The 27,858-nt window shown below is 39.6% G+C and overlaps 1 protein-coding gene across 10 annotated transcripts in view; it reads right to left on the reverse strand.

The window, feature by feature from the left end:
- The window catches only part of NRXN3 (neurexin 3), a gene marked incomplete at its 5' end in the record, with an annotated part of 1,486,708 nt that overhangs the window by 802,048 nt on the left and 656,802 nt on the right, over window positions 1–27,858 (reverse strand). For all 10 annotated transcript variants that reach the window (XM_081083746.1, XM_081083745.1, XM_081083748.1 and 7 more), the window contains one exon: window positions 14,765–14,884. In XM_081083746.1, coding sequence (XP_080939872.1) covers window positions 14,765–14,884 — 120 coding nt within the window. The remainder of the gene's footprint in view (window positions 1–14,764; window positions 14,885–27,858) is intronic.

Here is a 27,858-nt window from a genome sequence, read left to right on the forward strand (position 1 = left end):
TGAAGCTTTAGGAAATATAGCCACAATTAAATATTACCTAGGAAACCAAATATAACTAAATGCGAAATGTTACCCCACACTGGGAAATAACTGAGATTTGGTTAGAGCTGTGTTTATTATTCATTGACCTTTAAATGGAAGGGAAATATGCTAAATTAATCCAAATGCAAATTAAATATGTTTGAGGTTGGAAATACCTGTGGTGTGTTGTGGCGATTGGAATAAAGCCTCTACCAATACCAAGAGTTTGTTTGGCTAAACTCATTTGTTTTAATACTTCCTTTTCCATTGGCTCTGTTCTCAGGATTTTTTATGAGTCAGGGACAACAGACACGTGTGATGTTAAGTGTTTGAGCTGCAGGCCCTTCTCCAATGGCCCCCCTGGTGCTAGGGCACTAATGTGGCTTTAACTAGATGACATACTTGAGTGCCAGCATGTGGGAACCATTTGGGGACTTTAGGCAGGGAGAGGCAACAGGAAGATTATTCTTAAGGATAAATAAATACCAGATGACATCCTCCTTTCTAAATCCTTTTTCAGAGAAAAAATTATACTCCAGCTACTGGGTATTCAGGTGGGATAAAGGGACTTTCTGCCAAATACCTGATCTGGGGCCCAGGGCCACATACCACCCTTACAATTACAGAAATACACAATTTGCCATTTGATTGAGACGCAACCAAAAGTTCACATATGACCCTGTAAGACATAGAAACAAAGGTATTTTGATAGAAAATTTATTTCAGAATAACTGGGGGAAAATCTGAAAGGAAATATTTATTTATAGTGTATATATGCACATATGCTTATTTTTATTTATATAAACATTTATTTGGTTTTATTTATGGAAGGATATGCAGGTAAAATTGCAACTTTAGATTTAGTTGAGGGCTGATTACAAAAAAAGCACCAAGTGAATTTATTAGGAAATAATGCCCAGACTGGCATGCTATTATTTCCTATCAAGACTCCTGAGAGTGGTTGCAAAGATTTTACCACCTTTGGCAAAATTCTCCTGAAGATATATAAAACTTTTGCAACCCAGGATGTATAAAAATCAAGAAACCTTTGTGTTTTATATTTTTATAGTTACAGTTCATTGTTGTTCTTCAATCAGCTGGTAGCAGTTTTGATTAACATTAAACTCAGCAGAAATTGATGAATTATGTTAAAGTAGATGAGTACCATCTCACTAGATCTTCAAGGTACTAGAGAGTTAAAATAAATCTTTCCATGTGAAATAAATCACATTGTTGCTTTGGAAGTGGATACCACAGGGAAAAAAAAAAACCCAAAAAACTAAGGCCCAAGTGACTCCTTCCACATATACAGTATGAGGGCCTTTCCCCTTCAACTACAATCCACTCCAAAACCAATGTACTTGTAACTGCTCAGAAGCTGCAAGGCTTTCTGTGAGAAGGAACAAGGGCAAGAGAGAAAAGAAACAAAAACATCTTGACATTTTCATTTTCATCTGAAGAAGAAAATTGTATATTGGGATGCTCATTATAACTCCTGCATGCCTAAAAGCATTCTTTCTGGCAAGAAAACACCTAGCCCTGGTAGAAAAGCTATTTATTTCATGAAGAGAACACTAGGGCTTTTGTACAACTAAGACTTGGAAAATACGCAAGGCTCAGTCATTCACCCCGCAAATATATTTTAAACATCTATTATATGCTTGACACCATGCATATTTCGAAACAAGGTTATATAAATACTTGGTAAAATCACGCATTTTTTTTTTCTACTGCTTTGTGCTTTTATGCAGTTTCCAGACTTTCAACAGTGAGCATGCATAATGTTAAATATTTTTAAAAGTGAGTTAAAATTAAAAGCATTAACTATGTAAGGTCCCCTCACATGTTTTGTAGACACGAATCAAAACAATAAGCCCCACAAGAGTCTAACGATCAAGATGAGAATGGACAAGGACCAAAACACTCCCTGGCATAAAAAGACGTCCACTTTCCTGAAGTCTCCAAATGTTTTGTTTGAAAATACTTCTTAATTTAATTTGGCAAAGACACATGGATCGGGTAGCAAAGATCCACAGAATAAAGGTAAGTGAGAAAAGAAACAATCATTCTAGGTAAAGAAAATAAGAACAGCGAGCTGCAATAGCCAAATCAATCCCTGCACCCACTGAGCTTAATCAAGTGTTATCAGAAGGACCAGAGGGAAAAAGCAATGAGGACCTCATACAAGAAACTCAGATAAAGAAACACTTGATGGGGAGACAGCTGCAGGAATTTAACTAGCTGTGTGCAGCCTCTGTGGCTGTACAAGGCTCTTTGATTATATAAGGCCCATAACTGGAGTTGAAAGATCTCCCTCCACCACCTCCCTGATTCCAAAAGGACAGGTTCCCGCCCTAGCGGATTTGGTTCAGTGGATAGAGCATTGGCCTGTGGAATGAAAGATCCCAGGTTTGATTCTGGTCAAGGACACATGCCCAGGTTGGGGGCTTGAACCCCAGTGGGGGTGTGCAGGAGGCAGCTGATCAATGATTCGCTCACCATTGATGTTTCTATCTCTTTCTCCCTCTCCCTTCCTCTCTGATTAAAAAATAATAATATTTTTTTCAAGAAGACAGGTTCCAGAATATTCTATACTGGCAAGGCTGTTCTGGGACTGATGCAAAGCTTAAAATCATCCCTAGGAGATAATGGCTTAAAACACACAACACTGTGAGTTATGTAGTCATCTCTCCCCCAATCTCAAAGTGTAAAGGCAAAGACAGGTCAAAAGAAATGGGATGATGTCCACTTCCAACCTACATAGAGTGAGAGATATCAGATCTATAATTGACCTTGGCCCATCAGGAAAAGGACCAGAAATGTGAAACAACAGCTTGCAAGACACTGGACATCAGGCAAAGGAGGACAGCAATTTCTAGAGGATGAAGACAACTAAGATGAGTCCTTACCTGGCCCCAGTGTGCTGCCTTGGAAGAAATATTTGCCCATGGAGCAGAGAGAGAAATTTCAGGCTAACTCCTGCAGATGAGTAGATGAAGCTGAGTGAGGCCCAGGAAAGTAAGGCAGCTAAAACACAGCAGCATGGATAAATCTTAAAAATATTCCATGAAAAATATTCTAGAAAAACAGAAATCAAAGATCACATACTATACGGTTCCATTTATGTGTATTCAAGAACAGTGCTGGGCCAGTTAGCCTGGAGGTCAAATCACCCCCGGTATTGCCAACAACAATCAAGGCTTAACTACAACAAGACTGCGCACAAAGACCACTAGGGGGTGCACCAAGAAAAGATAAAAAAAATGCAGAGACAAAGAAACAGGACACAAATGTCAAAAATGGAAGATATAGAGCTCAAAACCACACTTTTAAGGTCTCTCAAGAACTGTCTAGAAGCTGCTGATAAACTTAGTAAGGCCCTTGAAAAGACTGGTGAGACCGCCGATAAATGTAGTGAGATCCTCAAGAAATCTAATGAGACCCTCAATGTTGTGATAAAGAACCAACTAGAAATTAAGCATACACTGACTGAAATAAAGAATATTATACAGACACCCAACAGCAGACCAGAGGAGCGCAAGGATCAAGTCAAAGATTCGAAATGCGAAGAAGCAAAAAACACCCAACTGGAAAAGCAAAATGAAAAAAGTACCCGAAAATATGAAGATAGTGTAAGGAGCCTCTGGGACAGCTTCAAGCATAGCAACATCAGAATTATAGGGGTGCCAGAAGATGAGAGAGAGCAAGATATTAAAAACCTATTTGAAGAAATAATGACAGAAAACTTCCCCCACCTGGTGAAAGAAATAGACTTACAGGTCCAGGAAGCGCAGAGAACCCAAACAAAAGGAATCCAAAGAGGACCACACCAAGACACATCATAATTAAAATGCCAAGAGCAAAAGACAAAGAGAGAATCTTAAAAGCAGCAAGAGAAAGAAACTCAGTTACCTACAAGGGAATACCCATACGATTGTCAGCTGATTTCTCAACAGAAACTTTGCAGGCCAGAAGGGAATGGCAAGAAATATTCAAAGTGATGAATAGCAAGAACCTACAACCAAGATTACTTTATCCAGCAAAGCTACCATTCAGAACTGAAGGTCAGATAAAGAGCTTCACAGATAAGGAAAAGCTAAAGGAGTTCATCACCACCAAACCAGTATTATATGAAATGCTGAAAGGTATCCTTTAAGAAGAGGAATAAGAAGAAAAAGGTAAAGATACAAATTATGAACAACAAACATGCATCTATCAACAAGTGAATCTAAGAATCGAGTGAATAAATAATCTGGTGATCATAATAGAATCAGGGACATAGAAAGGGAATGGACTGACTATTCTTGGAGGGGGAAAGGGGTGTGGGAGATACGGGAAGAGACTGGACAAAAATCGTGCACCTATGGATGAGGACAGTGGGTGGGGAGTGAGAGCGGAGGGTGGGGCGGGAACTGGGAGGAGGGGGGTTATGGGGGGGAAAAAGAGGAACAAATGTAATAATCTGAACAATAAAGATTTAATTTAAAAAAAAAAGAACAGTGCTGGCCAGTGCTGCTAAGTGGTTAGAGTGTTCTGCCATGCACCAAAATGTCATAGGTTTAATCCCTGGTCAGGGGCACATACTTGAGTTGTGGGTTGAGGCACGTAAGGGAGGCATACCAGTTGATGTGTCTCTCTCACATCGATGTTTCTCTCTCTCTCTTTCTCCCTCTCCCCCTTCCTCCCTTCCACTCTTTCTTAAAAGCAATGGAAAAAATATCCCTTTAATGAGGATTAACAAATAAGTAAATAAAATAAAATAAAATAAAATAAACAGACAAAACTCTTGCCTGCTGATGCAAATTTAAACAGTAGTGACCTTAGAGAGCAGGGCTAACGAAAAAACACTAAGAGAACTTCTGGGAAGATGGAACTGTGCTTTATCTTAACTGGGATGTTCATGTCACCCTCTACCCCCACCTCTCCTCCAAAAACGTTCAGGGGTAAAAATAAGGACAGGAAACCAAATTATATTTATTACCCTATTTTACAAGAGAAGATAAAGTTGTTTACATCTTTCTTTGCCTTTGCATGTAAATGCAAATAAATGTAGAGGAAAATAAATGTAGGAAATTATAAGTCTGTATTGAAAAATACATTGAGATTGTACCTGTATGTGACTAACAAGGTAATATAAAATTATCTTCTGTGAACCAATAGGCTCTCAGTGGATTACTGCCACCACCATCAATAAGTAACTATCCAAGCACACCAGAAATAAATGGGCTATAATTAAATATAAGCAATAAAAATGGTCTACAAATATAACACGCTGAAAATGGCTGAAATGAAATTAGTGAGGCCACAGATTCCAACTCAGCATCATCCTTGACAAGCTACAGGACTCTGAATTGTGGAGACTATTTCTCCTTGAACCATGGGTCCAAGTGTCCACTGGGATTTGCAGAAACTAATATTTTACCTGTGAGTTTTGGTTCATATTTATGGAGAGTTGTGCAAAATAAAAGCTCCAAGCAGTCCAGGCTCTCTCTGAAACTGTTTGATATTGCATGTGTATTAATGTCAGTAGTACAGCAGATTTGAGGTACAGAATCATTCTTCTTGCAATCAGGGGCATATATAAACAAGAGTAACTCCCATGAACAAATAGCTAAAACATTTCTATGAAACTTCTCTCAAGGATATCAGCACTTTTATCCTTGTTCTGAGAAGACTCTGGGTTCAGCTACCATCCCTTTACCTACTGTCAGCTACACTGAATATCTGTGGGCCCAGAAATAAAAACTGGATGCAGTGAACTAAGTTAAGGCATTACCTTTGTTACTGCCTGATCTTGAATGCTCCTTTTGTATCTGTTTTGGCCTCTGGATCCTGCCTTTGTGGTACCCGGCTGCTCTTCCCAGCCCCAGCTACTCCTGGGGACCCCTACTTCCTTGACCTCTAACAAACTTGCAAAATACACTTGTTGGATGCAAATTCTGATCTCTTTACCTGAGCATATCAGTCCTAAAAAATGATATGTTTCCCCAATAACAATGGAGACACTAGAAATGACAGTATAATTGATGCAATAAATGTTAATAAAGCTCCATGGCTGATGTGGACTCAAATCCCTATGTGTTCAGGTGAGTTTTCATTAAGAAGTTCCCTTGAGGAACTCAGAAGACATTGGCAGTCAAGAGCCCAGACTTGTTGGTCAGACAAACATATCTCTGAATCTTTGTCCCCCAACCTAATCATTTAGTGACCTTCAGCACATCATTCTCCATCTCTGTGTCTTAGTTCCCTCATAAACAAGGATCGTAATAGCATCTACTTTCGAGGGTTGTTTAAAGGATAAAATGATATAAAGAATTCAACACAGTAATTGGCATGCAGTTAAGTGGTTAAAAAAGTAAAAGGTAATTGTGTAGCCTGGCTGGTGTGGCTCAGAGTGTTGACCTATGAACCAGGAGGTCACAGTTGGATTTCCAGTCAGGGCAAATGCCCAGACTGTGGGTTTGATCCCTAATGAGGGGCATGTGGGAGGCAGCCAATTGATCAATGATTCTCTCATCAATAATGTTTCTATCACTTTCTCCCTCTCCCTTCCTCTCTAAATATATAGATATAGATAGATATAGATAGATATAGATATAGATGCAGATATAGATATAGATATAGATAAATATATTTAAAGGTAATTGTGTATGAGAGAGGTATTCAGGTTAAAATAGATGTGAAATTAAATAGATAATAATACTGTTAATAAAAATTATCCAATACTTAGAAGAAAAGCTAGGAGAGAGCCCTGTGTCCTTTTAATGTCATATAGGGACACTGTTTAACATGTGCACCCAGAAATACTTAATTCTATGGGATATGTCCCTGTGTTTGACATCGATATTTATTATTAATTTGGGCCCAGAGTCTTTGAGATGGCCCATGAACCTTTAGATTTTTTAAATTTATTTTTTAGTGATATAATGCTCAGTAGTGAAGATAACACCAAAGCTTAAGGGCTTTTTCCCTGTGATATATTCACCAGTTTTATATTTAAGCTATATTTGTATATTAATATTCTTTTTAATGTCTATAAATATATTGCTTACATTTTTAACACCCGTCTGTTTCCCTCGTTAAAGAGTTCAATAAATTTGGCACATATGCATTCTATATTTATATGAGAACTTTTTTATTTTATGCAAATTATATTTATACAAGTCATGGTTTTAACTTTTTGAAAATTTTATCAAAGAGTAGAGGCTAACATGTGCCATGTCCTAAATGTCACAATTATGAATTAAATTTAGAACATTCAGAATTAGATAGGACCTGTAAATATCCACATTTTAGAGACACAGAAAAATTAGTTAATTTGTCCAAAGTATTAAGTGACAGTCAATATTTCAACACAGGCCATCCAGTCCCTACCAATGGTCTCATCCACTGTGCTTTAAAATGTATATTAGAAGTGCAATAAAGTTAAAAAATGTAAATCATAAAATCTAGGTCAATAGAGAATGAAAATATAAATATTTGGGCTATCTGAGAATATGGGCAGTTATTACTTCTATTAATTCTAGAGTATCTAAAGATATTCTAAATGGCTTCACTTCAATATTAAAACAGAAACATCTAAAGTGTTGAGAATTTCACAATATGATAAAATTAACCAAGAACACTGAGTTTTTCCTAGAAACCCTATATTCCATTATAATTTGGTTATCTGTGAGGACCTGTACACTCTAGTATATTATTTAATGTATATTTTAAGCTTTTATTATTTCTAATAATATAAGTAGTAACCAACCTAATAAAAACGTGAGCTTTCATATCAAACATACCTGGTTCAAGTCCTCCCTCAGTTTCTTCCTCTGTGACCTCGGTTTTTCCCCCATTGTTAAAATATTGTTAAAATCAGGACAACAATAGTGTAGTATTTCTTAGATACTTGGAATGATTAAAGGGATGACATATTTATAAAGGTCCTAGTAGAGAGTCAGCAACATAATAAAAACTTGACAAGTGTCTAATATTATTAGTTATCATAAAAACTATCACTACTCCAATGTATTGAGTACCTAGCACACTCCTGTGCTATACCAAAGCTTTAAAAGGACAAACAGCTAATTCAATTTCCACAGCATTAAAGTAAGGATTAGCATTGGAAGCCTTTTGATTCTAAAGCTAATCAACATAATGACTATGCTATGACATCTAATCTAATAAAAGAGAAACATTCAAATTAACTGTACCTCTGCTACACACACAAGCCACACACACAAGCCATGTCCACCAACCAATCAGGAGCGAATATGCAAATTAACCCAACTAAGATGGCGGCGGCCATGGAGCTGGAGTTGCCCCCGGCAATAGAGGAAGCAAAGCTTAACGCCTTCCCTGCCGGCCCTGAACTCCACTCAAGGCTACAAAGTTTCAATTATAGAAGATAAATAAATCCCAGATACCTGCTTCCAGCCCGCAGACATGGCCAGCCTGCAAACAGCCATCAACCCCTCACCCAGGCTGGACAGGCACCCCAGCAGGGACCTCCACCCTGAAGGGGGTGTGGCCAGCCTGAAAACAGCCCTCAGCCCCTCACCCAGGCTGGCCAGGCACCCCAGCAGGACCCCCACCCTGATTCAGGACACCCTTCAGGGCAAACCAGCCGGCTCCCACCCATGCACCAGGCCTCTATCCTATATGATAAAAGGGTAATATGCAAACTGACCCTAACAGCAGAACAACTGGGAATGACTGGTCACTATGACACACATTGACCACCAGGGGGCAGATGCTCAATGTAGGAGTTGACCCCTGGTGGTCAGTTCACTCCCACAGGGAGAGCTCTGCTCAGCCACAAGCCAGTCTGCCAGTTTTCAGTACAGCGGTGATGGTGGGAGCCTCTCCCGCCTCCTCAGCAGCACTAAGGATGTCTGACTGCAGCTTCGGCCTGCTCCCTGCTGGCAAGTGGACATCTCCTGAGGGCTGCCAGAGGAATATCTGACTGTCAGCTTAGGCCCGATCCCCCAGGGAGCAGGCCTAAGCCAGCAGGTGGACATCCCCTCAGGAGTCCCAGACTGCAAGAGTGCACAGGCTCGGCTGAGGGACCCTCCCTCCCGAGTGCACAATTTTTTTGTGCACCAGGCCTCCAGTCTTTTATAATTTGATAACATATATACATTACTAATCAACCTTTTAAAATTTTGACTCAATGTGAATAAATATCCAAGATAAATGTCCATCAATGGTTCAATGAAATAAATTAAGATTTGGACCCTATCAGGCTACATTCAGGACCAAGTAATAGATTTAACGTGGGAGATTCTTCCCCATAGCAGTAAGCACCATAATGTACATTTTACTAAAGGAGAACTGGAAATATGACCATGTTTTTTACCTTTTGAAAAATGAATATCATACAATGTTAACATAAAGCAGAGCACAACATTTAAACAAAATGTGATCTTAATCATACAAATGCTTAGAATAAAGACATGCAGGAAACAGCCAGAACATTAGCATGGCTATAGCACATTTCTCTATGCTCACTCAAATTCTGTCTTTCCTTCTCAACTCTCCTTGGTACCATATTTGCTTAGGAAGTACTTACTAATTTTTCAGGACTCATTTGTCAATGAACACTTCCTATGAGAAGAAGCTCTTCCTGATGAGTCTCAACCACAGAGACAGTTGACATCATTCTACTTTATGATGCCTCACTATATACTGTTCATATTTCTACTGAAGCACTTTCATATGGGTCTCCTCCCATTAGATTATAATGACTTTGAGAACAAGACTTTATCTTATTCATGATCATATCTCCAAATAAGAAATATCTGGTGAGTGAATGAATAAATAAATGATAAAGTGTGTACTAAGTAGCAAACAACTGTCTTAATAGTAAACTTCTCAAATATGGCCTATTTACTGGATAGGCAGAGCTTGAAAACAGAGGTAGGAAATAAACACATAACCAGAAGCATGGAAATATAATAGTCTGATACCCTTGGAAATCATTGCGGTACAAATAACCACATGGGCTCATAACATAATGCCAGTGGACCTACATGAATCCAAGAGACAGAATGAGCACATGTCTGTCCCCTTGTTTGTACACGAAGTCATGCATATATTGTTTATCTTTTCTGAAGCCTGAATGGGAAATGTGTTTTTAACAGATTTAATCAATACGCCAACCTACATTAAAAAATATATAACCCCACACAATAGATAAAAAGCAAAAGGCCAATCAATAGCCAACAGGGCAGCTTAACAGCCACTCCAACAGAGAACTGTCTGAAAAGACGCTTCACACTCCACTGTCTGCACGATCCACAGCTGCTTGCTAGTGATTTGTTGCCAGCAAAGAACATCTATTATCATAAGCCGGTGTGAACCTAGCAATTTCTCCAGCAAGGAGCCCACAATGTACAACTAGCAATGTAGCACAGGTAACTGGCTGGTGAGGGTAGGCTGAGGACCCACATTTATCCCCTACTCTTCCCCCCACCAACCCATTAAAAACACAGCTCATTTCTAAATCCAGGAACATGATATGTGTTAAGAAATCATGTCCCACATTTGCTTCTCCAAGGCACAGAAGCAACTACAAGATCCAAAAATTATATACAACTTAAAACAGTTGTCATGAACATGCTAAAAAAGGAACCATGGTGGTGAGGATAGATGTGAGGTGTTTCAAATTGCTATTTTCAAAGACTCCCCCACAAATTAAAACTATTTTGTGTATGTGTGGGTATGCACAAGCGAGCTGGATTTTGTGCAACATTTTGCTATGTTCTGAAAGAGAAGGGGATTCAACAATAGGCTGCCAATGGAGGTGGCATAGCCTCATTATATGGAAAAGGGAGTCTGGATTTGCATGATGTATAATGACTACAATATACTGAATCTGTTCAGATCTCAGTCCTGATTTAAAATACCAATAGGAACCCAATATCCAAAAACAAAAATACCCCTATAAGAATCCTTGTCAGGTCCCATTCTCATGTTGTTTTTAAAGTACAACCCTAATATTGTGTTGTTGTTCAGGTGGTATGCAATCTCTGAGAAGTTGGCCCACTCTGTTTTGAATATTTCAGAAGAAATAAAAATTTTCTTTGCTAAATGTTATTGATTGACCCCATTGGATCCTACATGAACTCAAGATTGCTTCTGGGATGGTTTTTCCCATTATAAATGGCCATAAAAGTAACCTAAATGAAGCTCCTTATGATTTTACCATAACAAGAAGTGGAAAGTCATGTCATAAAACCATATAAGACAATTAAGAAATCAGTTATACTTTAGTTTCCAATGAGAATATTTCTGTTTCTATCTAATACAAGGAAATCACTCTTATACAAGGTAATCAGCTACTGAATACATGTCATACCTTCATATCCACTATATCAGCTTTGCACCTATCTTCATGAGAATGAACTTGGAATTTACCCCACTGCCTCCATCAACCCAACATGCTTTCACAGAGAATGAGAAAATAAATTAAAACCACCCAGGATTGGTCTACTCATACTAAATGAAATATAGTTCTAAGTGTAAACTTGACTCATGGGTTTATGTAACTGTAACTCAAAATTGTCAAGCAAATGACAAATTTGGCAAACAGGCAAAATAAATAAATAAATAAAAGAGAAAAAAATGTTTTTAAGTGATAGAATCAATGCTAGAAAAAGGAAGAAGATTCTAAAATGCAAACATTTCTTCAGAAACTTGCAAGTTATCCCCAGATATAATTAGCTTTCTTACACATGATGAACTGAGCACTTTATTTTGGAAAATATCATAGCCTAGCCATTTCCCCGCTGAACAATTTTCTATTCTTGGATGTGCAATAATAAATTGAGATGTCTTCATTTCCAATAACTGGATCAAACTGATGTCCTGAGTAAAAGCTCATAGAAAATGAGAGCGCCAAACCATATCCCACCCAGAAAATGCTGTTTGCCATTAGATTGAATCTCTAATGAATTCATGTGGTTTTATGACAGCATCTTAAGGAATACAATTAATTTTTGATATATACAACATTCTAGAAAATATACTATTCCTAAGAATTGGATGAAAGCCAGATTTCCTTGATGACACCCCACTTACAATGCCATGCCATGATTCTGTTATATAGATCAAAGCCAGGCCACCTGTGGTTTGCATGTTACCAAAGCAATGGCCTCCTTGCTCTTTCGCGTAAGACTCAAACCCTGATTTGCTCTATATTCTTTCTCCTCCATCCTGCTTCTTCTTTAATTCACTCACTCCATCATTTTTCCTTTCTTAAATTTTCCCAACTACTTTTGCCAATGATCATGAGCCTTTTTTTAACTGTGCTGCTGACATGCTAGATTCCTGATTCAAGATAAGTCACGAAGAATTTGCTAACATAGGGAAGCACAGAGAATAACAGGTAACTTCATTTTGAAAATGTTTGTGAGATGAAGCAGCAAATTACAACTCTAAGGGTCAAGGTTGACCTTGAAAGCAATTATCTATGATGTAAAGTAGTGAGGCTGATTTCGCAGGTGGAAAAAACACACACACACACACAAAAACTAATTCTGATGCTGGTTGCAAAAGAGAAGTTCCCTTCACATACTTTAAATGTCAATCATTAGATAAAGAGACATCCACTGTAACAATTAGCCTATCAATTTGATGCATTTAGTTGGGTTTCATTAAATGTTCACCCACAGCCTCATGAGTAACATGCTTATTGTTTTAAACAAACAAACAAAAAAGTTTATATACAAACTTTAGTATACTGAGATCCTATAATGCTGTATCTGAATTTTATACATTCCTGTCATTCTACAATTAAGATGTACTTGCTCCCATGTCCATACAATTATCCAATTTCAGAAACCCTGGTCCACTCTCCAAGAGGGGACTGGACAAGAGGATTCTTTCAGAGATTTGAGTTCAGAGGTTTTCTACAATAAAAAAATTCAATTGCATTATCCTATATAATAAAAGCCTAATATGCTAAGTGTCTGGTTGACTGGTCGGCCGTTCAACCAATCAAAGCATAATATATGCTAATGATATACTAAAGCCACTCAACCGCTCACTATGACATGCACTAACCACCAGGGGGCAGATGCTCTGACTAGTAGGTTAGCTTGCTGCTGGTGTCCGGCTGATCAGGACTGAGTGAAATGGACCAGACTTGCCCTGGGGCCTGCCTATGGTCCCTCCCTGGCTGGCCGACTTCCTTTGTCGTCTCTCCCCGCCCCAATCCTGCAACAGAAGGGTCTCTTGGTCTGGCCTGTGCCTTCTCTCAATCTGGCATCCCTCAGGGGATGTCGGAGAGCTGTTTTCAGCCTGATCCCACAGGCCAGGCCAAGGGAACCCCACTGATTCATGAATTCGTGCATTGGGCCTGTAGATTATAGAATAAAAATATAAAATATATTATACTAACTCTGGATATCTTAGAAATATTTTGAAGGATGAGAAGATACTTCCACAAAAGAAAGCTGACTTTCCTCAATCCTCATCCTAGAACTTCATTACATATCGACAAGTTGTTCAAGTTGGATGACATGACAGTCCTCATTCTGGACTGAGACATAAAATCAGAAACATCAGAGAAAGCTGGAAAGATTCCCACTCAGTTTTAGCAGAAAACAATGCCTTGCCTTGGGGACATACAGTAACTTATCAATAAGAGTAAAATACGTACATACCTTCTGAAGATTTTGCGTGTTCACCACAGTTACAGCAACTTACCTTTCTGCCTGTGCTGTGTGCAGTCTGTTTTCCACTGGGAATGTTGTGTGTGTGTGATATGGGATAAAGTTGTGAGGATAGAAAAACATTAGGCCACCATTTAGGGGGAAAATGGCTTTCTATTGAGTTCTATGCAGACAAATTGAAGGGAAAAGAAAGAGCATATAACACAATTTCCAAGGTTCTCTGATGGGTCCATAGCTGCCTGTCAAATCATAAATATGAAAACTGGACTTTCAGTAAGACCAAATACTTGGCCAGAGCAATCTGATGCTGAAACCTTCTGTAGAGAGGGTGCTATAGATATAGGGGCACAGGCTTACATTTAGATCAATGAGTATCAAGAGATTGTTTTCTCTACAGTTCTAGAATCCTCACTTGCTTCTCCTTCATGTATCTTAAGAGACTAACAGACCATATTAAGACCAAAAGCTATGAGAAAGGTGAAAAAAATAAAAGAACAAGAGACAACTACACATGTGGAAAAAAGTTGAGCAATAAGGAATCAAGGAAAACCAAATAGTCATGATAGGGATAACGCTGTAATTAACACTTACTCACATATGGGCAAACTATACCACAGCTTTGCTGTTTGCTCAGATAGCATCATGCATCCTGCTTATGAAAACAAGGGTCCAACAGACTGAGTTCAGATCATAAAAAAACTCCTACCATGAGTTTAGGCTGTATTTAGAAAATCAGAAGGTCAGCAGGACATACAAAGTCAGGGCTCTTTTAACACATCTCTTTCCAATAAGTAGTCATAAATTTCAAGTATTTGTTCACCTTTCAGTGGCCATGTTAGGTCAATAACATGAGAAGGAAGTGGAGACCTAGGTTACAGATTCCCATGGCACTGAAGTATGTCCACCAGCAGTGCTAGTATCACCTCCAGGAAACCGCAAAAGAACGTTGGTTCTTTATTTTCCCAGTCTCTGGAGGAGAAAATTGCTAATGAATCTTTCAGAAGAGCTACCCTTTTACACAATGCCCCTCCAAACCTCTGAACACTTTGAAAAAAATCCAAGAATAAAAAGGTTGTACTCACGATCATTGCACTGGTTTCCAGAATATGAGGTCATGGAACAGTCACAGGTGAAGCCTTCCCATTGCTGCATGCAGACCCCCTGGTTGGCACATGAATCCTCCTGGCAGGTTGTACTTGGTCCTAGTAATGCATACAAAAAAAAAAAAAAAAAGGAAGAGAAGAAAAAGTAGATAGAAACATGTTAAAATTCATTAAATTCAAAGCAATCACTTGAATGTACTATCCTCATGCCCCAAAACATTCAAAGACACAACCACCAAAAATGTCAACTCTGTATCATGCAACAAGAATTTAGTATATACAAAAGACGACAGAAATACACACTTAGCCACACACTACCAACAGTTACACACAGAGGGGAGAGGGCTGAACACACTGTTCTCTTTTAGGCAGACCTTGCGAAAGAACTTCATCTCTACCATTCAACTAGAAAGAGATCTCACTTGGGCATGGTCTTTCTACATGGATAATGCTAAAGCAGAAAATCACATGCCCATGATTCTCATGAATTAAGGCACAGATGTCCCTAAAGCAGTGATGGCGAACCTATGACACGCATGTCAGAGGTGACACGCGAACTCATTTTTTTTGGTTGATATTTCTTTGTTAAATGGCATTTAAATATATAAAATAAATATCAAAAATATAAGTCTTTGTTTTACTATGGTTGCAAATATAAAAAAATGTCTATATGTGACACGGCGCGAGAGTTAAGTTAGGGTTTTTCAAAATGCTGACACGCCGAGCTCAAAAGGTTCACCATCACTGCCCTAAAGTCTACTTTGTAACATTAAAATATGTTTGATGATAATTCAAAGGAGGAGAAAATAGCAGCCAACATGTATTGGTTGTTTCTTTGTAGGTAACAAGCTCTGAGTCCTAAGCACTTTGTCTCCATGATCTCATTAAGTTCTCCAGTAGCTCTAAAAGGTAAGTACATATGATGGCCATCATTTCACAGATATAAAACCCAAGCTCAGAGAGGTGAAATAATTTACCCAAGGTCACACATTTGCTAATTAAAGAATCCTGATGTCCATCTTTGGTAGACTAGTTCTGAGACCCAAGCTCTCAACTACCTCAGTGGTTTCAAAGTACAGTCCTCAGATCAGCGTCACCAGGGAAGTTGTTAGAAATGTAAATTCTTGGGTTTGACCCCGGACCTGCTGAATTAGAGGCTTTGGGGGGGAGGCAGAAATCTGTGTTTCCGCAAGTTTCTAGGAAATTGTGATGCAGACTAACATTTGAGAACCAGTGCACAGCACCATGCTGCCTCCCGCTATAAGTTTACACAGGTGTACTCAATCAGGGTGCCCATACACCAGAGATACAAAAGAATTGTTTAAAGTTTGGAAAGAAAATCTTAGAAATGATGCTCATTTTAAAAATCACATTCCTTATTATTTCTATTTCTGTGTGTCTTTCATATATAAGTAACGTAACTATAATGCTACATGTATATAATATATACATAAGCAGATCTTTCGAGGGGCATTCTCAAAATCTTTTCTGGATATGAATGGGCAAGTAAAAATATTTGACAATTTCTTTCAGATTGCCATTAAACTCTCTTTTTAGGTCAGCCAGGGCCACTCTTTAATCATTCTCTCTTTCTCATTTCTCTATTTTGCCTTAACATTGGGATTACAGTTTAGCCTACACCTTTCAAATTACCTGAACTAACAGGATATATCTTAATATTCAGGATAACCATGAATTTCCCAGGGAGACTCAGCAAAGGAGGTGAGCCCTTTGAGTGATATCCAAAGTATAAGCTAGGATCTGATGCAAAAACAAACGAACAAACAGCTCCCCTCCCCACTTACAGAGTAAAAATATATACATTGCAATAAGTGCACATTTCACAAATTCCAACCTAAGCCTCATACAGGCACAGGATTTTGAAATGTAAGAATGCAGGGTCTTAAGGATGCATGCACAAAAGAAATACATGGCTACAAAGGGTCTGTCTTCCTGGTGGCAAGACATTTTATATTTATTCATGAATGGTGGAAGCAGTACAGTCCATCACTCCCAGTACAAAGCTGTTAAGATGTGACATAAGAAAGTTCAAGACAATTACTAACGCTGGTGGAGCAGCTCAGCTGCTGGGTTTCTGCAGGGCTGTATGCCATGTGCTTCCCCCATGTGGAGATGAAAAGAGGTACATGGTCATGTTCTCAGTGGGTCTTAAACTTGTGCATTGTGTAGTACAAGTCTCATTAACAATGGCAAATCAGGACAGCTTCCTTCAAAGGATAAAGGCTTCTGAGAAATTCATGGGGCTCCCTGACCAAACAGCTCTCCCTAGACAATGGGCTAGTAATTCAGTTGAACTCAATCAGAAACACATGGAAGGCTTTCCCTTGAAAGACAGCAGAATAGCAAAAACTGGGAAAACACAAGAATTCTTTGCATGTTGATTGAATCTGAACACAAAGGCTTTCCCATGTCTTTCCCTCCCTTCCAGCCAAATTTTAAACAGTTTCCTAGGGCCAGTTCAAATGCCCTAAGTCTCTATGAAATATTCTCGTCCCTATGAAATATTCTCCAGGAATTTTAATCAAGTCCCCCTCTTCATAGCGGCCTGGGCACCTATTACCTGCCTCATTAACGTCCACGTATGATAATATTCCATTTAACACTTTATTACACATTGCACTGTCCTCTGCTTATATAATCCTCTAATTGTTTCATGTGGGTTGTTGCTATTTATCCCCAAAAGACGGAATGCTGCTTGCTGTGAGAAATCACGGAATATGCTTTCACTGTGTCCTTGCTGCACTAAATAGCTCTGCCAGCTGCAGAGCAAGTGCTTCTGTAAATGTTGAGCTGATCTGAATTGCAGCCGCCTGATTTGCCTGTGTCTCATACTTCCAAACCCAAGCGTGGGAGAACGTCTGTGCTCTGCAAAGTGAGCAATCTGTTCCATTTGTCAAAGGTTGCTCAGGGGACTCAAACACAGAGGGAGCTGTAGGTAATTTCCAAATTCCATGGGATTTATTTCACATGCATTAAAAGGGGAGTGCCATGTAGAATCTGATAATCCCTGAACACTGACTACATTATATACATGTAAGAAAAAGCACATCACTGAGGACCAGGGTGCCCTGCGATGACCTTTTGCCGATCTTGCCTGCACTGGTACCTCCTTTCCAGGCTGAGATGCTAGGCATTTGCTTCCTTCTCCAACCTCATTTCCTTTTACGCACCCCAAGCTCACAGTGTTCCAGCATCCCTTCCTCCTTCTAATCCCTCTCTAATACAGCAGTGTTCACAGTGTTGACCCAAATCAGCAGCACCTGTATCACCTGGGAAGCTTTGAAGAAATGCAGACCTACCAACTGGAGGCAGGGCTCAGAAATCACCTGTGACTTGCCCACTGGATGTTATTTTTTAAAATATATTTTTATTGATTTCAGAGAGGAAGGGAAAGGGAGAGAGAGAGAGAAACATCAATGATGAGTGAGAATCATTGATTGGCTGCCTCCTGCATGCCCCACACTTGGGATCAAGCCTGCAACCCAAGCATGTGCCTTGACTGGGAATCTAACCATGACCTTTTGGTTCATAGGTCGATGCTCAACCACTGAGCCACACCAGGCAGGCCCACTGGGTGTTCTAAGCTCTGCTCCATAGCAGGACCTCTGCTCTTATACTTCAGGCCCATCTCTACCTTCAAGGTCTGTTTCTCTTGCTCCACCCACTTCCTGAAAGGTCCTTCCTGATCTTCAAATGACTGGTTCATTCTCATTCTTTAAGTTGGAGCTCCAAATGGGCTTTCTTAAGATTATTCTATTTAAGAAAGGCCCTGCCAACATTACATTTACTCTCCACCATATCTCCCTGTTTATTTAACTCATAATTACATGGCCTGTAAATAAGATACTTAATAAATCCTTTATTGTCTGCCTCATTCTATTGGAGTATAAGCCCTTTGAGAGCAAAAGTCTCGTCTCTTTTGCTCACCTTCATGTCTCTAATTACTGATAAAATATTTGGTATAAACTAAGGGCTCAGAAAATATTATTGAACAGATAAAAAAGAACCAAACATTAAAGAAATAAAGTCATTCTTTTATGACATAAAACCAAGTGGTTTTCCTAATTAACAAGTCACCCAAAGCATTTACCAATATCAGCTCCTATAAAGAATTTTCTATTTGGAACAAAGCTTTTCTTTTGGGAGTGATTGAATTGACTGCATTTCCTCCCCTTATTTAACTATTGGACTCATTCAATCTCACGAGATGTTAGACAAGGACTCTTTTGTGTCTCCAATGCCCATGGACATTATGCAGTAACTGTGTTGAATGGAAGAGAGAATGGACTAAACTCTAAAACACTTTCAAGATGATAATATAAGTTCCTACTCTTCCTTCAAACTATTTAAGTACATCCTTTTCTGAACAGACTGTATTTCATCTCAATCTGTCTATTTTTCATAGAGTGCCTCCAAAAAACGGGGGGCAGGGGGAGGGGAGAACAAGAAACAAATCAGAGAAAAAAAACAAAATGCCCTGGGTGGAAAGTTTTGTTCTAAATGCACATCCAATGATACAAGATAATCTTGTACAAATAAGAGTGAGAACATAACCTTAACAAAAGAAAAAGTCACTTACATAGCTGTGTCAGACACTATACTAAGTGCATTTCAGATATTAATTCAATTAATCTTCATAAACACATGATGAAGCAACCATAGTTAAAATTACTAAAGAATCAGAAAAAAACAAGAATAATATTCCCATGAAAGACATGCAGAATTTCAAAGATAAAATAAGTTTTTATTGTTGAATGAGTCTGAAGGTAAGGACTTCATAAAAGTATACTGAGTCATAGAAAAGTTAGGTGATTATTTGCAAGACCCCACATGCAAGTAGCAGAGTGAGACTTCAAATCCAAGCTTGCTCACTCCATGGCTAACCCACCTAACATTGATGGAGGTGGGTAAGCCAGCGGTGTGTGTGTGTGTGTGTGTGTGTGTGTGTGTGTGTGTGTGTGCTGAGGCTGGTGAACTTAAATAAAGTATTCCTAAACTACATCCAGATAAAGATTTTAACGTAACAATATGTGCTATTTTTTTAATCTTTATCGTTGAAAGCATTACATATGTCCCCTTTTTTCTCTCACTGACCCCTTATAGCCTGCCCCTGCCCCTGCCCCTGCCCCTGACCCAGGCCTCAACCACCCTATTATTTGTGTCCATGGGTTATGCATATATGCACATAAGTTCTTTGGTTGATCTCTTCCTATCCTCCCACCCTTCCCCCACCTTCACTCTGAGATTCCTCAGTCTGTTCCATGCTACAATGTCTTTGGATCTATTTTATTTAACAGTTTATTTTGTTCATTAGATTCCACATATGAGTGAGATCATGTGATTTGCCTTTCTTTCACTGGCTTATTTCACTGTATGTGTTTTCTAACAAGAAAAATTTGTAAATGCCATTTCAATTCAAAATTCAAGTAAAAATAAAAGAGAGAGCCTAGTTTTGACCTATTTTATAAACAAAAATATGTATTGTGTGTGCTTATACATATAACAGACATTCTTAAGGACTTAATAATTTCATCTAAAATATTCTTCCACATCAACCTAAAATTCCAGATATTCTAAGATAACATAAAATTCCAGGTATTCTAAGATAACATAAACTTTGGGAATTAGATATTCAGAAATTTTCATTATTAATAATAATAATAACTTAAAACTGCACCAACACTTAGGAAAGCCCTGTATGGGGATAGTGTACACAACTTTTATATTTGATATGTAGTCAATACTCACTAAAGTAATCACATATTCTTTTGAGAAAAAAAATGGTGACTTTTCTTTGGATAGCAGAAAAAGTGACAAGGTGACAGAAGTATGCATGAAAAGATGATATAAGTTGTCACTGATGTTAGGACTTTGGTTTCTAACTCTCAATCTGTTTTTAGTTCACTGGGAAGGATCACATTGTGTCTTTTCTCTATTTTTTTTCAGATGATAACTCTGAAGGCTGCCACGACTTTCCCATCATTCTGCTTGAATGTACGATTGTTTGGTCTTTAAGAACTGTCCCAGACAGTCATTTCATGCCTGTTACTGCTGAAATCCACCTTTGCAGTTCATGCAAACTGATTTAGTCAACTCCTCTTCATGGTCTAGAAAATCACAAGTTGACAGAGTATCTTTTATTGCTTGCAGGTCCTTGAGATAGAAGTGCTGCCCGAAGCACAGGACATTGGTATTAGAGTGTATTTTCCTTCTATTAGTGCCAAGTAAGACTTAAGCAAATCTAGGCCTCAAACACCCTCTTTAAGATTGATAAATATTGCTAAGCCAGCACCACCTGGTCTTGGCCATATTGTGGAGGTAGGCTTGCTGAGTGGGAAGCCTGGAAGTGATACACCTGGTCTGATTTCCAATGTCTATTTATCCTAAAGGCCCGAGGCTGGTAGACCAGTAGTAGGCACCAGGTAGGGTTCACTTAGCAAGATCCATCATCTTTAATCTCAAAGCAACAGTTGTCAAAGAGCTTAGAATCTATGAGTGAAACCTAAATGTGAAGCATTATCATAGTAGAGCTTTGTGCCAACCAAAGGGTTTGCCCACCCCATTCAAAGCATAGCTGCCATGAGAAGGAGCCTTTTGAGAGATGCCATAGATTGTCTAAAGAGTTCTCATCTTCTACCTTCAACTTTATTTTCCACTCTTGATAAGTGCATACACATTTCCACTTTTACTTTTTAAAATGTACACTTTTTTCCTAGAGAGAGAATGAGTGAGCAGCAATTAGGTGGGAAGAAGGGAAAAGGAAAAAGTAGAAGAAAGAAGACAAGTACATATAGGTATACTAGAGGCCCGTTGCACAAAGAGATTCATGCAATAGGCCTTCCTTCCCCTGGCTGCCAGCACTGGTTTTCTTCCAGCACCCGGCACCCACACCTTTGCTTTGGCCCCAGCGAAGAAGCCAAGCCTGGAGGTTTCTCGGCTCTGACCGCAGCAGAGAAGGCAAGCCTCTTCAGTCTTCAGTGGTCTTCAGTCATCCTCAGTCTTCAGTCATGGTCAGTCTTCAGTCTTTGCTCCGAGCCTGCTTATGCAAATTAGCCACCATCTTTGTTGGGTTAATTTGCATACTCATCCTGATTGGCTGGTGAGTGTAGCGGAGTGATGACCAATTTGCATGTTTCTCTTTTATTAGTGTAGGTGCATCTGTGTATCTGTGTGTATGTGTACCTGTGAAAGGCCTTTAACAGCTTTCTGTGAAATCGGTACCCTCTACTGTTAAAATATAAGAATTAAAAGTGTTGAAGCTTCAGGGAGGGTATATGTGACATTTGAAATCGCCTTCTTACTTAGCTACATGTCTTGGTCCCTTCAGCAAAACTACTGCTGTAGCTCTCAGAAGTATTTCTACATTTACAGTGGTGGATTCTCTTGGCTTTTCTGAAGAGAGTAATTTACAGACAATATAACATCCATTCCTTTTTAATTGACAAAAACCCAATTCACTTCCATTTAATTTTAAAATAAGAAAGCAATTATCCTTAAATGTGTCGTGTCTTTCTTCATATAGAGACAACTGAGAAGCGAATGTTCTATTTCCCATTTTAAAGAATATTAAGCAAAGCTTAAGAACAGGGTCCTAAATGTTATACAATTTCATTGGCAGGAAAGCGAAGAGCAGCTGTGTTCCCAAGATCTTCCCTTTGTATCCCAGAGGCAAGGATCTATGCCTGGCGAAAGCTCCAATGGCATTGACACTGCTCTGGTCAAACATGCTCAGGTGCTTATGGTTCCTCTTTTCAAAAGAGGGGTCAGAAAAGTCATTTGGTTAGGATGACGAGTGAAAAAAACTGACACAATCTAACACCTGGGGCACTTCAATAAAACCCCTGTTCTCACATCAGCCCTCTCATCGGACATTAGGAATAAATAAGTCAAGATGTACATGGAAATTGGTTGAAATCATGAGGCCCTCATGAAGTCTTTATCTCCACTGGCTTTTGATGGGTCCTGTGCTGGTGAATATCAAACAACCAGAACTCCCTCCCAGAAAAAAGAAATAACAACAAAGCCTGATCTATAATATTTCTATAACTTGATTTCTGTAGCATAAAATACTCCCACCACAGCCAATTTCAAGCAAATTCATGTTATTCAACCTCAACCAGCTTGCAAAATATCTGAAAATCCCTCTGCTGGTGCCAGAACTGCCTTTGATGGCCAATGAATTGCACAGTATAGTTACACTTTGCGAGTGAAGTGTATTTACCCACACGACACCTCCATGGCCATGGAGGGGTAGGAGTTGATGTCTGCCCCTGACAGGGCATTTGTGAAGGTGAGAGAATGGCTGGCATCATAAGGCCATCTTGTTCAAACCACCCTATATTCAGAGGGTGCCTGGGTCTTTCACAAAAGTCAAATGATTAGATCATCCCTTCCTTTTAAAACCATGAACAGGCCCTTAGAATCCAATGCTGCTTCAGAATATGTAAATTAAGGCCTCCTTATCTGTGTTTCCTTCTTTTCTCAGCACTGATGTAGCTGCGTGTTGGGGTAAAAAGGAGTGTATTTATGAAAGAGAGAAAATGGGTTTCAAATGCCAGGCTCAACAAAAAGACATGTAATTTAAAATATTTTGCTTTAATAAAATTGTGCAAATATCATCTAGAACGTGTAGTGAAATATCATTGATGTGAAACCTTTACCATAAGATAAGCTTGGAGGACACTCCCAGACACTTTCTGGTCATCTGTACACTGTTTCTGATTTGGAAATAGACAAATCCAGAGTCATCACATGGCACAGTTGGGAAAGATCACAGGCTTTAACCCTTTTCGGTCCAACCTCAAGGCTGACTCGACAGACCAGGCGCTAGGAGCAAGTCCAACGTCAAGCAATAAGAACATTAAAAAGTTCAACATTCAATCCTGTCAATTAATTTGGACCAGACTGTTTGAATTCCAAAATTAACATTGGACCGTAAAGGGTTAAAATCCAGCTTTGGCACTTAATAGCAATGTGACCTTGGGCTAGTTTCCAAAATCCTCAGAACCTGTTTCCTCATTGATACTAATAAAAGGGTAATATGCTAATTAGACTGGTCAACTGGCCATCTTCTGGATGTCCTACTTCCTTCCAGACAAAGCCATGGTGGTAGGGGCAGAGGCAGAGGCAGTTAGGGTCGAGATCAGGCTGGCAGGGTGTTAGGGGCGAGACCAGGCCGGCAGGGGTAGGTAGGCAGTTGGGGGTGAGACCAGGCTGGCAGGGGAGGGCCATTGGGGATGACCAGGCCTGCAGGGGAGGGCCACTGAGGCGACCAGGCCAGTAGAAGCGGGCAGTAAAGGGGTGACAAGGCTAGCAGGGGGCAGGTATTAGGGGTGATCAGGCTGGCAGGCAGAGGCAGTTAGGGGTGATCAGGTCATTAGGCCTGTGGGATCAGGCCTAAACCGGCAGTTGGACATCCACCGAGGAATCCTGGATTGGATAGGGTGCAGGCCGGGCTGAGGGGACCGCCCCTTCCATGCACAAATTTTGTGCACCAGGCCTCTAGTCTATATAATAAAGATAGAAATTATTACTACCTCACATGACATGAGTATTGAATAAGATAACATATGAAAAGCTTACAAAATCATTCACAAAATAGTGATAGCATCTACCATACAAGGTTGTGGTCATAATGGACATACAATTAGCCAAGCCTTTATTTAGCATGTGCCTACCCTAAATAGACCCTCAATTAAGGGTACTGTTGGGGGGGAAAATCGAGCTCTCTCCACCCATTTTAGTTGGATGTGTAGTCAGTCCATAGCCTAGAAACAAGACAGATTAAGGTAGTAGGTCATAATTACACAGTTTCCCTGTGAGAAACCTATTACACAATGTTGAGGGATAAGAGACAGGAACCACTGAGGTAATTCCATTTAATTATCATTTCCCATAAAGCAAACCATTTTGAGGAACTGATTTCTATTAGGCCACATGCTACATTTTATTATTACATAAAATGCAATGGAGAATATGATGCAGTCCTTTGCTTTGGAGAAAATGAAGTGGGGAATTATAGACTTCACAATAAAGAAAGTTGGAGAATTAAAATTCCCTTTACCTACAGATGTGTTTGGCCAACTCTTACCTCAAATGACTTGAATCAATCTTCATGTTTTCAAGGCATCCAAACTCAATACATTTATTGACTTACTCAAGATACACAGCACTTAGAACCAGATTTAAACAATCCCTAACCCCCACCCCCACCACCTAGGTACCATCTGGGCAGAGGGGCAACATACATTTCTAGAAAATAAGCCATGCAACTCCAGAAATAAAACTTACTAGGGGAATTATAATGGAAATCGGGGAGAGGATATTCTGATTAATTACCTAACCCAAAAGAGCTATTCTTTTATTTCTTACTAGTTCCCCGGTGCACGGATTTGTGCACATTGAAAGATATTAATTAGAAGGTGGCCAGCACGGTGGGACTGGGCAAGATGGGCTGGACACGCCCTAGAGCCAACCTCCCTTGGTCCTTCCCTGGCCAGCTGCCCTGCCACTGCAGCTTGACGGGAGTCTGTGGAGTGAGCAGGGTCCCTCCAGAAGGTGGGGTCTCTTGGCCTGGCCTGTGGGGATCAGGCCAAAACTGGCTCTCTGAAATCCCCCAAGGGGTACTGGATTCAAGAGGGCAGTTCTCGGGTGACCTACCCTGGAATTGGGTTCCATCCTCTCTGGTTCCGGGGTGCATCACCCGAGAACCGCCACTACCAAGTCACTGCAGCTCCTGCGTTGAGCATCTGCACCCTGGTGGTCATTGTGAATCATAGCAATGGGTCTGACAGTCAGCCTTTTATATATATAGATAGTTCATGGGTCATCTGCCTCAATAGGTCAAACAATACTTATTTTATAGTTGTACATTTCCTTTCTCATATGGACAAGCTTTTATGGAATCTTTTCCTCTCCAGGAATACCATCTTGCAAATAAATAGGAATTAGAATATTATTTCTGAAAGGTCCATAGACATTGTAATTCTATTCAAGGGACTCTGAGATTCATGGGACTACACCTCTCAGCAATGAAACACTTCCCACTTCCCTCAAGGGAGTGCCTACTCCCTCTCCTAGCCTAAGGGCAGATTTTTCATCCCTTGAAATCTTTTTTTTCCTTGAAGCCTTTTTGTCATACTGTATAACTGTATCTGCTATGAAACAGAGTAACACTGTGGGGTGGCGGAAAAACAAACAGGAGAAAACGCTCATTTTCTCCCTCTTTCTTCAGAGGTTTTACTTGAGAGGGAAACACGTTTACCTTCTTGCCAGTTAAAGTCTCAGGCATTAGGCTCATGTCTCTTTCCTCTGTCTTTAAATATGCTACTTCCCTCCTAACTCTGCTCTGTTTCTGGTCCCTGTCCTGCTAATCTATTCTGCCCCCTGCTGGCAGTCATCTTGATAAAGTGAAAATCAAATCCAAGTCTCTGTCCTCCTTACAATGCTTTGTCAAATGCCTTACACAAAAGCCTGGCATCAACTGTCTTTCTCTTACCCCTCCAGTTTCACCTTTGATCACATCCCTACATGCACCTTATTTTATCCAAATTGAGCATCTTGTAGATTTCCAACCGGCCAACCTCTTGAATGTGCTTCTACCTCCAATCCACCTAACATAGGTTGTCCTTCAGTCTCAGCTCAAACTATGCCTGGGAAAATCTGCGGATCACCCACCTTGACTGCCAGCAGTGCACACAGTCCAACAGTCCTTCTCCAGGCTCCCACAGTGTATTCCACATCCATTCCGGCAGAGCAGTTCGCACTCTGCAGTGTCATTACTGGCTGATCTCCTACTGGTTTATTTGAAGTCAGAGACTGCATCCCATCTGTAAATCTAGTGCCTAGCTAAGTACCCAGGGGAGTAGCCTAATCCCTGTTAAATTCAACAACAGATCATTGCAGAAGTTAAAATAAACTAATAACTTTCAAAAAACCCCAACAACCCACCACCCCAAAAACATAATAACAAGAAGATGCAAGCTGTTGACTTAACCAGAATCATTATTCAACTTTCTAGACTCCATCATTCTATTTCCTTCTGAATACCATTTGCCTGTACATTTTAGTCTGTCTAATTTCTTTCTTCATTTGATGTTTTTTACCACCCCTAACACTTGATGGTAATTAATAATATCTGTGCCCACAGGTCACTGTTGAATAAGCCAGCACAATTATCATTCTACACCCCAATGTCAGGAAAATAAAACAGTAAAGGCATTTGTATCCTAAAGCTCTTTTGCCAAAATATGGGGAAAGAGTAAGATGACCCAAAATAATTACAAAGAATAACAGTTCCTGCCACAGACAGACTGTCAAGTCATCCCAAGAATGGAAGAGAGTTTGGGTCAATGGAGTAATAACATAAAAACCATTCAAATGACTAGACTGCTTCTACAAACGGGAAAGTGAAGATACTCCAAACTATTATGTCCCCAAATATGCAACTGCACATTGTACAGTAGGCATAGAAATCAACCAGTTCTATGTATTAATTCCCACAATTTTTTTTTCCTTTGAATGGGAACTTTCAGATCATTTTTCTACATATGAAGTCCCTATGTAAGAAGACCTGTGCTAGGTTCTGGGGACTTAAAATCCACATAGTTATTACAATGGAGAATGTTAAAGTCTACAAGGGGATACAGTTGTCTAGTATTATCTAATAAATCTGTTCATGAGAAGCTATGGCAACCTTATATTGTCTCCTACTATAGATCAAATCCTGCCCTCATCTCCCTCCCCTTCATTTCCACAGTGATATGTAGACCTGCTTTGACCATTGAACAGAATGTCTAAACATAACAGCCTTCAGTATTACTGAAAGGGCCCTGCATACTTTAAAAATAAAAACTATTCTACAGCTACATTGGACTTCAAAGTACTAATCCAGCACATTCTTCTCATTAATTTTTTACATATTTGCATATATCTAATTCTGCTAACAGAGGATGAAGGAAATAAAGTTACTACAATGACTAGAGAAAGCCCTTATAAGTTGATGTCCACTCAAGAAATAGATACTTGTACTGGCCACCTGAACGAAGTATAAC

This window comes from Myotis nattereri (assembly GCF_964212035.1).
Source record: "Myotis nattereri genome assembly, chromosome: 1".
Lineage (NCBI taxonomy): Eukaryota > Metazoa > Chordata > Mammalia > Chiroptera > Vespertilionidae > Myotis > Myotis nattereri.